The sequence below is a fragment of the Macrobrachium nipponense genome, chromosome 33, assembly GCF_015104395.2.
Source record: "Macrobrachium nipponense isolate FS-2020 chromosome 33, ASM1510439v2, whole genome shotgun sequence".
NCBI classification, from domain to species: domain Eukaryota; kingdom Metazoa; phylum Arthropoda; class Malacostraca; order Decapoda; family Palaemonidae; genus Macrobrachium; species Macrobrachium nipponense.
The window spans coordinates 18,644,765-18,658,350 of NC_087219.1; the positions used below are offsets into that span (position 1 = coordinate 18,644,765).

At 37.5% G+C, this 13,586-nt stretch overlaps 1 protein-coding gene across 2 annotated transcripts in view; it reads right to left on the bottom strand.

The window, feature by feature from the left end:
• The window catches only part of LOC135202983 (uncharacterized), a 44,230-nt gene that overhangs the window by 1,579 nt on the left and 29,065 nt on the right, over positions 1 to 13,586 (bottom strand). For both annotated transcript variants that reach the window (XM_064232522.1, XM_064232523.1), the window contains exons 5-6: positions 3,112 to 3,843; positions 1 to 2,137 (exon numbers count right to left, since the gene is read on the bottom strand). The exon at positions 1 to 2,137 is cut by the window's left edge and continues 1,579 nt beyond it. In XM_064232522.1, coding sequence (XP_064088592.1) covers positions 2,052 to 2,137; positions 3,112 to 3,843 — 818 coding nt within the window. In that variant the 3' untranslated portion in view covers positions 1 to 2,051. The remainder of the gene's footprint in view (positions 2,138 to 3,111; positions 3,844 to 13,586) is intronic.

A 13,586-nucleotide genomic window follows, 5' to 3' on the forward strand; every position in this document is an offset into this window, starting at 1 on the left:
CGGTTAGGTAAGATATAGGCTGGGTAGGACCTTGAACCCATGGATAAGTTAGGTTATGAGTTAATATCACGTTTGCAATTCAAATTAAATGATGCCCTAAGGATAGGGAACAGTGTTTGCAAATGTCATAGTGCTGACTGCTGAAGTTCTCAAAAGGTTTTAACTTTGATTTATACTTTTACAAGGAACCACACTCAAATAATTATCCTAGGGTCAGTCTTCCGCAAAATTTCGAATACTACTAGTCCTATGCCGCATAGACCTGGCACTAATTCTGGTATAGGTTCACGGATGCCTTTTTATTCCTTCACTATCAAATTTATAATCTCCAACAATGAACATAACCCTAACCTCATAATTCTGTGGTATCACATAGGGAGGTCAGTTTCTTTAAAATTTAACTACAAATATCTCTCTATAAATCACTTCTTTTTCCTTCTCCCGACACCCCCTCCACCTCTCTCTCTCTATCTCTATGAAGAGTTTTGTAATAGAAAAAAAGCAAGAGTAAAAATAATAAACAAAAGATGCATAAGAAAGTAAAACTTACTATTCCAAGTCCATTACCTATTTACAAAAAAAATCTACACTCTTGAGTTTACTAAAACGTAAACATTAAGAGACAACGCTGATGGCAATCCCTAAAATTTGCCCAAAGACCTGCTTTGAGCATATCTACAATGACGAGTATACAAAAAAAAAAAAAAAAAAAAAGCTTTTATGAGGAGGGCAAAGTGTAGCCCTGAATACGTCAGAAAGATGGCAAAAATTAATTCATGATTGTGGTATCCTTTCAAGGATCCTTCTCAAGCACGTTCCTTGGACTCACTGTTAATCATATTGACAATCAAAGCCTCGGTTTCTACAGGCCCCAGACTCTGCTTTAATACAGTTGAAGGTAATGGATAGGAACAGCTTCCTTCCATTAAAACTGTCTGATGATTATCTGTTTCCCTCCACATAACTCGGGCTATAGGCACTAACACACACATTGTCCTAAGATTTCCACAAACTTGAGCATTAACATAGAGTCGGCTGAAATCAGTCACGTCATACTAAATAAACCACAAAAAGCATTTACGATATCAATTATCAAATACTGTACTAAAAGCACCATTACACATATATATATAAATGGTATTCCTAAATGTTTAGCAGGCACTGTATGTTAATCTATGACCTCAGGTGTTTCAACTTTGTACAAAAGTGCAGGTGTTGTACTATTACAGAAAACTGCAATTCCGAAATCGGCTGACCAACTACAAAAGATTTATATCTCTTCCCACTTTCCTTGGGCTGACTTCAGCATCAATCCAATTATTATCAAACGCAAGTCGCCTTCAGTCTGCATTATTCATCTTCAGCTTACATTTCACTGATCAAGGATATTGTTGCTTCCACTGGTTGATATAAATCTGAAGATGCAGTACCTTGTACGAAACTCAAATAAAAAACAAAACTTCTATGGTGAGTCTACGTCACTGACTAGTTATGTTGCTTGGAAGCAAGTTTCCCACAAGTATCAAAAGGGGACTTTCACTCATTCTCACTGTCTTCGTGGACACTGCTACAGAAGATTATGACAAAACTATTTTCTTTAAATTCTCAAACAAAACCGCTTTCCAGAGGGATGGCGAAATTTGCGCTTTCTGTTGGCGTTGGAATTATCAAGTCATTTTGTTTTTCTCCACTGAAAGAACACAACAAGAGTTCATTAAAACAAAAAAGGATTTTCAAATGGGGAATTCGTTTGAGAGAATTACCAAAATTCTCCACACAGGCACAGAACGATACCACTTCCAGAATCACAGAAAGGATTTTCAGTTTTCCAGTGAGGTTCTTTTAAACTAAAACACTATGATGACAGGCGAACCCTGCCCTCCCTGTCGGAGAACTAAACTTGCAGAGATCTGATCTGGAGGCTTGAATAGCAAGATGGGACTTCCCAGGCTTAATGATAGTCTCCTAGTGACTGCTGGCTGGTTGGCAGCAAACCTCGCAGGTAGGCCTTGGTGATGACGCCCCCGTCAGACAATGATTCAAATGCTGGATTACATGTGCTGCAGTTGCATCAGTGTATAGGCTGCTGCCAACTCCTCTGGCTGCCTTGAGTGCTCCTCTTCAGAAGATTTTTCTCCTGAAAAACAAAAACTTCTTTTAGAGGCCAGCGGCTAAATCAGCTTGCGAAAACAAAGATAACTTTTGTAGAACTAAAACTCTGCTAAAAGCTACAACTACAAACTAGGACAGATATAATCTTTGAAGGGACACCAACTTCGAAGGAGTTAGCACTTTCCTGAAATGATTCCTAGAAGAAAACGAGTTGCAAGTACACCAGTTGTTGAATGTCTTCTGTCATTTGGTACAACTCTTTTTCATTATGAATTCTAGGATATAAAATGAGAACTAAGGTGTAAGGTTAGCTTTAGAACCTGCTTCGGGATATGACGCAGCAACACCTTTGAAATCCTGACCTAATTATAGACTTCCGACTATTTTCAATTGTTTCAGCTAGTGATGGGTGCCTCATCTGTGAATATTTTAATATGACTATGAATGCTTCAATAAGACAAATAAGTAATTAAAAAGGTTTTCATAATCCTTAACCTCTAAAACCCATAAAACACATACAAACAGAAGACGTTTTGCATCTAGTATTTAGTTTTCACTCTAGTGGACTGAGCACACTGAAGCTATTTTCCGACATCGTTTTTCAGAATCCTAGATAATGTACTTGTGATAGCAGAATCATGCCACGATGTCACTGATTAATAAGTAAACCCAGCAGTAGGTTCACTTAAGAGCAATAAAGACCATGACGTCGCTGATTAATAAGTAAACTCAGCAGCAGGTTCACCTAAGATCAAGAAAGACCATGACGTCGCTGATTAATAAGTAAACTCAGCAGCAGGTTCACCTAAGATCAAGAAAGACCATGGCGTCACTGATTAATAAGTAAACCCAGCAGTAGGTTCACTTAAGAGCAATAAAGACCATGACGTCACTGATTAATAAGTAAACTCAGCAGCAGGTTCACTTAACAGCAATAAAGACCATGATGTTAACAAGCAAACTCAGCAGCACGTTCACTCAAGCGCAATAAAGACTCACCTATAGACCTACTATGCTCAATGACCGGCCGGCGAATGCCCCAGCACGACAAGGGCACTTTCGGCCCTGAAACTATGTGAGACCTTAACAGATCTTTGCTTTTCTCTGCTTCAAACTGGGAGCAGATCACCCCTTGATCAGAAGGGTACTTTGAAGTCGACGGTCTCTGAAACCACTCTCTGTTGGGGGACACTGCGATACGCGCTTTCTTAGCAGACGTTTGTCCCGTGCCCTCATCTCCGTGCAGCATGGTCTCTGACCTCTTTGCAAGCTTTCTGGTCTCATCAGAGGATCCTCCTTGTACAGGTTTCACTCTCTGTTCTTTGATTAATATACGATTGTTGACAGGGGGCATGTAGTTGTCTTTGATATGCTCAAAGGAGTTATTCCAGAGCTTCTTAATGTTCTCCTTCGGACTAGAAGTGCACAATGGGAAGATGTGAGGAAAGTGGTTACTCAGGAAGCCCTCAGTCTGAGTTTCTGCAGTGTCTGACGAAGTGCTAGGTCCTTCCTGGTAGTGCCTGAGAAAGTCCCCTCCTGATGTAGGCATGAGGCTGGAATTGACGATGAACGTGGCAGTGGCGTTGATGGGAGCGGAGTTCGTTGAATCGGCCATACCATCCGCAGAACAGAAATCTCCAGCCTCAGAGTTATTCAGGTATCTGTGTAAAAGGGTTGTCTTGAACTTCTGTGAGGCTGATACTTCCTCGTGAGGATCCGTCGTTGGGGGATCTGGAAAAAATAATGGTCATGGACGTGAAAAAAACGAAAATGCTTTAGAACTGGGAAAAAAGAATGTGTTTATATATATACTTTTAGGGCATAGTTGTTTTTCTCTTATACAGTTTTCATTAAAAGCATTTGCATCAGTGGCATGAATAAGTTTCTTGCAGGTATCTTCGTCGGTAAGAAAATACCTAGAAGAAACTTATTGATGCCACTAAAGCAATTGCTTTCAATGAAAAGTTATATATATATATATATATATATATATATATATATATATATATATATATATATATATATATATATATATATATATCACAAAATCCACGTAAGAAGGTGAGTGAAAACCGGGACTTTGAACAAGTGCTTTCGTAGTTTATTGTACATTTTCAAGTTCAAAGTCCCGGTTCTCCCTCACCTGGCGTGGATTTTGCGATATTCTAAAGAACGCGTTCCTTCGTGCTCCATTGGAAATATATGTTTTAAATTGCAATAAACAACAGGTCTGAATTTAATAGATGAAAATGCATCAGGACCATGAAAATGATAAAATACTCTTCCTCTGATGTTCACAATATTCTGTCCTTTACTATTTGGTTTTTATTTTTATCTGTTTATTTATCTACTTATTAAAACATCGTTTTTTGTTTTTCTATACTAATATCTTCTGTCTATACTTCCTATTATCTTATGTAACTTCTTTCAATTTGCAAACAATATTCGTAGAAAGCTTGTATTTCAAGTCAGTGGCCCCTGTAGGCTTGTTCCTTATGAATAGGGCTAATCTCCTGAATAATAATAATAATAATATAATAATAATAATAATAATAATAATAATAATATGATTGCATTTGGTCCTAGACACCAGGGATAGACCCCACCCTTTTTCTTGTTTGCTTTGGGCTTGGTGTATGTATATATATATATATATATATATATATATATATATATATTATATATATATATATATATATATATATACCAAGCCCAAAGCAAACAAGAATAAGGGTGGGGTCTATCCCTGGTGTCTAGGACCAAATGCAATCATATTATTATTATTATTATATTATTATTATTATTATTATTATTATTTTTTTTTTTTGCTCTATCAAAGTCCTCCAATTCGACTGGGTGGTATTTATAGTGTGGGGTTCCGGGTTGCATCCTGCCTCCTTATGAGTCCATCACTTTTCTTACTGTGTGCCGTTTCTAGGATCACACTCTTCTGCATGAGTCCTGGAGCTACTTCAGCCTCTAGTTTTTCTAGATTCCTTTTCAGGGATCTTGGGATCGTGCCTAGTGCTCCTATGATTATGGGTACGATTTCCACTGGCATATCCCATATCTTTCTTATTTCTATTTTCAGATCTTGATACTTATCCATTTTTTCCCTCTCTTTCTCTTCAACTCTGGTGTCCCATGGTATTGCGACATCAATGAGTGATACTTTCTTCTTGACTTTGTCAATCAACGTCACGTCTGGTCTGTTTGCACGTATCACCCTATCCGTTCTGATACCATAGTCCCAGAGGATCTTTGTGTGATCGTTTTCTATCACTCCCTCAGGTTGGTGCTCGTACCACTTATTACTGCAAGGAAGCTGATGTTTCTTGCAAAGGCTCCAGTGGAGGGCTTTTGCCACTGAATCATGCCTCTTTTTGTACTGGTTCCGTGCAAGTGCCGGGCATTCGCTTGCTATGTGGTTGATGGTTTCATTTTTCGTATTGCACTTCCTACATATGGGGAGAGATGTTATTTCCGTCTATCGTTCTTTGAACATATCTGGTTCATAGGGCCTGATCTGTGCCGCTGCTATCATTCCTGATCTTGTGCCGCTGTTATCATTCCTTCAGTTTCCTTCTTGAGCTCTCCCCTCTTTAGCCATTGCCATGTGTCATCGCTGGCTAGTTCTTTAGTTTGTCTCATGTATTGTCCGTGCATTGGTTTGTTGTGCCAGTCCTCTGTTCTGTCTGTCATTCTCCTGTCTGTATATTTCTGGGTCTTCATCTACTTTTATTAGTCCTTCTTCCCATGCACTCTTTAGCCACAAGTCTTCACCGCTTTTCAGATATTGCCCCAGTGCTCTGTTCTCGATGTTGACGCAGTCCTCTATACTTAGTAGTCCTCTCCCTCCTTCCTTTCGTGTTATGTATAGTCTGTCCGTATTTGCTCTTGGGTGTAGTGCTTTGTGTATTGTCATATGTTTCCTGGTTTTCTGATCTATGCTGCGGAGTTCTACCTTTGTCCATTCCACTATTCCTGCACTGTATCCGGCGTTGAGTTTTGACTTGAGTATCGCCTTGAGTCTCTGCATATATTCTTTCCTGATCGTGTCCTTCATCTCTTGGTGTTTTATATCCCCTCCTTCCATTATTCCCAGGTATTTGTATCCAGTCTTATCTATGTGTTTGATGATGCTCCCATCTGGTAGCTTTATCCCTTCAGTTCTCATTACTTTGCCTTTTTGTATGTTGACTAAGGCGCATTTTTCTATTCCAAACTCCATCCTGATGTCCCCAGATACAATCCTTACAGTCTGGATTAGGGTATCTATTTCCTTGATGCTCTACCATACAGCTTGATGTCGTCCATTAACATCAGATGGTTGATTCTGTTGCCTCTTTTCTTGAGTTGGTACCTGGCATCCATCTTCTGTAGTACTTTTGTTATGGGAATCATGGCTACTACGAAGAGTAGTGGGGACAGTGAGTCGCCCTGGAAGATCCCTCTCCTGATATTAACCTCTGCTAGTCTTATTCCAGAGCTTGTAAGTATTGTATTCCAGTTGCGCATTGTATTTTTGAGGAAGCTGATGGTGTTTTCCTCTGCCCCATATATTTTCAGGCATTCTATTAGCCATGTGTGTGGTATCATGTCGAAGGCTTTCTTATAGTCCTATCCATTCCATGCTTAGGTTTGTTTTCCTCCTCCTACTGTTCTCATTACCATTTTGTCTAATCTGGAGCTGGTCTTTTGTGCCCCTACACTTCTTCTGCAGCTTTCTGTTGGTGGGGAGGTGTTTGTCTCCTGTAGGTAGTTGTAAAGCCTTTTCACTGATCATACCTGTTAGTAACTACTTCCACATTTATTGGTAGGCAGGTTGATAGGCCGTAGTTACTACTGGCTATATTTCCCTTACTCTGGGGGAGGGGGGGGGTCTTTTGTACTAAGGAGGATTTTCTTCCTGTGGTCATCCAATTTGTGTGCTATGGTGTTTGAGATCAATGCTGGAGTTTTCTGCTATTCGTGGTGTAGGGCTTGAAGTTTTTTGAGCCAGTATCCATGGACTTTCATCGGGCCTGGGCTTTCCAGTTTGGCATTTTCTTTAGTTGGTGTCGGACTGTGTCTGTCGTGATCTCTGTGATCTTGTTTTTATTTCCCTGTTTCTTTTCCTTGACTTTGCTGGACCCATTTGCTGTTGTTTGTGTGATACCGGATTTGCTCCATATGTTTTCCCAGAGTCTCTTACTTGGTTTCGGCTTCAGGAATTTTGGTGGTTGTCCTTCCCCTCTTAGTTGGCTGTATAGTCTTTTCTGGTTGGTTTCCGAATAGTTTGTGCTGTGGTATCCTTATTCCTATTCATGTAACCGTTGGTTTAATTTGCTTTGGCCTTAAGCCTCTGTTTTTCCATCTTCTATTGTGTTGTTTTTAGGTCCCTCTCTTGTTTACATCTTCTATTGTGTTTGTTTAGTGTCCCTCTCTTGTACTTTGTATTTCTCGTTCAGTCCCTCCCATTGTTTTCTTGCTTCTTAGCCTTTTTTTTTCTGTCATCTCTTTCATTTACTCAAGTCATTATATCAATCAGACCATGATTTGCTTTTCCAGGCGCCTTTTCCAAGGAGGTTGCTGTTTTGGTTTTCTGTTGGGTTTGGTTGTGCTGGTGGTGTTGGTGTTCGAATCCCCATCAGTTCTGCTACTAATCTTGCTCCTGCATATGCCAAGTTATTTGTTTCTGTGATACTGCCCATTATTTCATTGACCTCACTTGTTTTCTCCCTTAATTTCTTGGTGTTGTAGGTTTTCATGGAGGGGATCTTTGTTCTCTCTGTATCTGGCTCCATCCATTGTCTAATCTTTTCTACCCATTCCGTCCTCTCTGTTACTTCGTCAGTGTTCTCTTCGTGTGTCGTTGTTTGATACCTCATCCTCCCTGTCGTCTTCTGTGGCATCGTCTCTCAGTTCGTCTTCGTGTAATTCGCTGTCGTGTGACATTTCCCTTCAGTTCTTCTCTTTCTGTTGGGGAGAGCCAGTTCTTTTTCTTTATGTTTCCTTACTTGGTCTGCCAGCCTCTGCTCTGTTTGGGGGGTGTTATTCCTCTCATTCCAGATGTTGACCATCTTCTTCTATATCCTCTCTCCGTCGGGTTGCTTCTGACGTAGCAGTCTCCATATTTCCTTATTTTTCTTCTCTTGTCCATTTCTTCCTTTTTGCTTCTGTAGCTCCAATCTCAGGCTGTTGATTACTGTCGTTGTGGTGATCAGTTGCTGGATGACGACCTCCAAGTACCTGACCGTCTTCCCCTTCAATTGGGTTGAATACCTGGTTGCCGGACGAAGCTCCTCTGTTGCCAGAGGTTCCATTTACGTCGTTGTCGTTTATTCCTTCATTTCTTTCCATCATTGCTGAGTTTTGCTATTTAACCCATAGCTGGGATAGGTACTCATGTACAGCTGAGTAGACTGACGAAATTATGGTAAAGATCCTTTCCAAGGAATCAACGCCGAGGAGAGCGGTCACCCATCCAACGACTGACCAGCCCCAATGTTGCTTAACTTGACTTAAGTCCATTGACGACCTAACCCACTCCTCCACAGCGCCACACATATTATTATTAAATTTATTTATTATTATTATTATTATTATTATTATATTATTATTATTATTATTATTATTATTATTATTATTATTATTATTATTATTCAGGAGATTAGCCCTATTCATATGGAACAAGCCTACAGGGGCCACTGACTTGAAATACAAGCTTCCAACGAATATTGTTTTCAAATTGCAAGAAGTTACAGAAGATAATTGGAAATCTAGACAAGATATCAGTCATTAGAAAAGAAGAAATTACATTCTAATAAGTAGATAAATAAAGAGACAACAATAAAGGTCAAATAGTAAGCACAAGGTGATTTTTTTAAGTAGTAACGCTTTGTATCTTCTCTTGACTTTAGAGATTCTATTGTAGTATATATATAGGTACATACATATATATATATATATATATATATATATATATATATATATATATATATGTTATACACACACACACACACACACACACACACACACATATATATATATATATATATATATATATATATATATATATATAGATAGAGGCTCAGTTTAAATAAATATATAGGAGCTTCAGAAGGTGTCCATGATACAACGATTAAAAGGAATCAGGTTTATTTACAACGAAACGTTTCGCACATAAAACTTCTGTGCATCATCAGTCTGTAAAAGAGTAAAGAGACACATAATAACATTCAATGATAAAAAAGAACTCACAAATATTAAAATGGTCTTAAAAATTAAAATCAAAGTAAAAACAAACAAAGGTAAAGAGAGAGAGAACAACCCCAAACACCAACCGTCCTAATGTAGAGAGAAGATGGAATGACTAAAAAAACCAGTTGACGAAGACGACGTCAAACTATGCCAGGTATAGAGTTGCTGAGGAGGTATTGCTATTGAGTGAAGGAACAAGTTTCTTAATGTATAACGACTCGAGGGTAGTTAGGTGGTCAGGATTTTTGACATAATCTATTATTTTGAATTGTTCTTTTTTTATTTCGATTTTGCAATTAGAAGCGTGGTTCCTGATATTGGAAAATTCAGGCTGTTTTATTTTCTGACCAGTACGGAAGCTGAAACCCAGATGGCTACAATATCTGACCCTCAGCAGCCTCCGAGTCGATCCACGTAAGAGCCCGGGACATCCAGGGCAAATAAATTTATATATGACGTTGGATCTCATGAAGGGCTGAAGGCGGTCTTTAAAGTTAAAGAAGGAGCCTATTGTACAGGGATTATTTGTTATAAGTTGACTCTGAGACAAGGAATCTCTTGTTCAATAATTCGTGCGAGATTGGACGAGAATTTGAAGTCAGGCATATATGGGATAGTTGCATAAAACAGTTTTCTTAGGAACATCAAAATTAGGCAATGGTGGATGAAAAAAATTTGGTTTTTTTTTTGCAAGTATTTGATTGATCATTCTAAAAAACTATTTCTTGTGGGAATGATTGGACTTGAAAAAGCTTAATAAAAACGTGATCTCATCATGAAAAATCTTCCAAGAAGATGAATATTTCAGGCTCTATTGACTAATTTTGTGAATGGTATTAAGTTTAAAAGATCGTTGACATGAGCTATAAAAATTATTAGTTAGTCCTGTAAAGGTACGTTTTCTGTAAACGGACGTGGCAAATTCAGAATTGGTTCTTGTTATTTCAAATCCAGGTAAGGTAAAATTCCCTCATTTTCCACTTCCATTGTAAAATTAATATTTGGTGGATAAGTATTGTAATGAAATTTTAAAAACAAAGAACATTGCCAAGGGTGTTGAAATAATGCAAAGGTATCATCAACGTATCTACGGTAAAGTGAAGGTTTAAAGTTGAGATCACACTGGTTTATTGCGATTCTAAGTCCGACATAAAAAAATTGGCAAAAATTGGGCCTAGAGGAGATCCCATGGCAACTCCATCGACCTGCGAATAGAGTCGCTTATTAAATATGAACATCGAGTCTTGCACAGCAAGATCGAGTAATTGTTTAAATAGTCAGTTCGGTTACCACCCTGAAAGATTGTATCATCATTAATAAAAATCTTGTTCAGTCATAATATTAATCGTCTCATTAAGTGGAACGTTTGTGAGAGAGATTCCACAATCAAAACTGACCATATAATAGTCCCCATCTTGTCTAGTGATTTATTTGTTGAAATTCAAGCCCATTTTTTTTTTCAAAGTAAACTCGCTATTGCTGTATTCAGAGAGAAGTCCAGCCAAAAATTTAGAGATGGAAAACAAAAAGCAGGATTGTTTGTAGGCAGCCATAATTGGTCTTGAAAGGCAGATCAGGTTTATGAATTTTCGGTTGTCCATAAGAGTATGCTAAAGAACGAGGAACCGGTAACAAAAAGCTGTTGATAGGTTGTTTCATTTATAATATTTTCACTTTTGATTTTCCTCAAGAATCTATTGATTTTATCTTCCCTTTTAAAAACTTCTAAAAAAGTAGGTTCACCATGGGACATAAACTTGGTACTGTCAGACAAAATATTTTCCATTTTTTGTACATAGTCGTTCTTATTCATAATAACTACCCCCTTGCCTTTATCTGGTTTACACATAATTATATCTTCTCGCTCCTTCAACCTCAAGAGAATTTTCAAATCTGCAGGTCTAAAAAAAGGTGTCCAATTAGTTTTCAAATTGAGATAGGTTTTATTAGCCAAGTTAGAAATTTTCTGTTGTAGCTTACCAATGTTTTGGTTGAATTCAAGTTTGATCAGTCTTTGGAACATAATTTCAAAAGGTAGAAAAAACCTGGCATAGTTGGGTCTAAAAGGATGGCAAGAGCAGAAGTCCAGAGCCAAATGACAATAAAAATTCTTCTCTCTTTGATAAAACATAACCGGAAAGTTTAAAATATACATTGATTTCTGGACTGGAAATTAGGAATAACCACACCGAGCTTCAGAAGTTTTCTTTGGTGTCTCATGAACACATCAGAAATATAGTTATAATGTATTTACAGAACAATCTTTGGTAAAGTAGGCGGTCCAACATGGATAGATCATTGTATAATAAATTCTTCAATTGGTCAGTGATAACAGTTAATTGGTCAATAATGCGAATTTTACAATCAATTTCGTTCTTGAGTAATGTCTTGAGCGCATCCTTATAGAACTCGGTGTTGTAGAGGGGGCTTGAATTTCAACAAATAATCACTAGACAAGATGGGACTATTATATGGTCAGTTTTGATGTGGAATCTCTCTTCACAAAACGTTCCACTTAATGAGACGATTAATATTATACTGAACAAGATTTTTATTAATGATGATACAATCTTTCATGGTTTTAAACCGAACTATTTTTAAAATAAACAATTACTCGATCTTGCTGTGCAAGACTCGATGTTCATATTTAATAAGCGACTCTATTCGCAGTCGATGGAGTTGCCATGGGATCTCCTCTAGGCCCAATTTTTGCCAATTTTTTTATGTCGGACTTAGAATCGAAATTTTTAAACCAGTGTGATCTCAACTTTAAACCTTCACTTTACCGTAGATACGTTGATGATACCTTTGCATTATTTCAACACCCTTGGCAATGTTCTTTGTTTTTAAATTTCATTAACAATATTCATCCAAATATTAATTTTACAATGGAAGTGGAAAATGAGGGAATTTTACCTTACCTGGATTTGAAAATAACAAGAACCAATTCTGAATTTGCCACGTCCGTTTACAGAAAACGTACCTTTACAGGACTAACTAATAATTTTTATAGCTCATGTCACGATCTTTTAACTTAATACCATTCACCACATTAGTCAATAGAGCCCTGAAATATTCATCTTCTTGGAAGATTTTTCATGATGATGATCGTCGTTTTTATTAAGCTTTTTTCAAGTCCAATTCATTCCCACAAGAAATAGTTTTAGAATGATCAATCAATACTTGCCAAATTTTTTCATCCACCATTGCCTAATTTGATGTTCCTAAGAAACTGTTTTATGCAACTATCCCATATATGCCTGACTTCAATTCTCGTCCAATCTCGCACGAATTATTGAACAAGAGATTCCTTGTCTCAGAGTCAAACTTATAACAAATAATCCCTGTACAATAGGCTCCTTCTTTAACTTTAAAGACCGGCCTTCAGCCCTTCATGAGACCAACGTCATATATAAATTTATTTGCCCTGGATGTCCGGGCTCTTACGTTTGTATCGACTCGGAGGCTGCTGAGGTCAGATATTGTAGCCATCTGGGTTTCAGCTTCCGTACTGGTCAGAAAATAAAACAGCCTGAATTTTCCAATATCAGGAACCACGCTTCTAATTGCAAAATCGAAATAAAAAAGAACAATTCAAAATAATAGATTATGTCAAAAATCCTGACCACCTAACTACCCTCGAGTCGTTATAACATTAAGAAACTTGTTCCTTCACTCAATAGCAATACCTCCTCAGCAACTCTATACCTGGCATAGTTGACGTCGTCTTCGTCAACTGGTTTTTTTAGTCATTCCATCTTCTCTCTACATTATGGACGGTTGGTGTTTGGGGTTGTTCTCTCTCTCTTTACCTTTGTTTTGTTTTTACTTTGATTTTTTAATTTTTAAGACCTTTTATTTTATATTTGTGAGTTCCTTTTTTATCATTGAATGTTATTTAGTGTCTCTTTGCTCTTTTACAGACTGATGATGCCACAGAAGTTTTATGTGCGAAACGTTTCGTTGTAAATAAACCTGATTCCTTTTAATCGTTGTATCATGGACACCTTCTGAAGCTCCTATATATATATATATATATATATATATATATATATATATATATATATATATATATATATATATATATATATGTGTGTGTGTGTGTGTGTGTGTGTGCGTGTGTGTGTGCGTGGGTTTGTTGGCGAAAGTATTCATGTTTGTCCTCAAGATATAATTACTTTTACACGGCTTGAAAGAAACTAACATAAGTCCCCATTTTCTAAACCTATTTT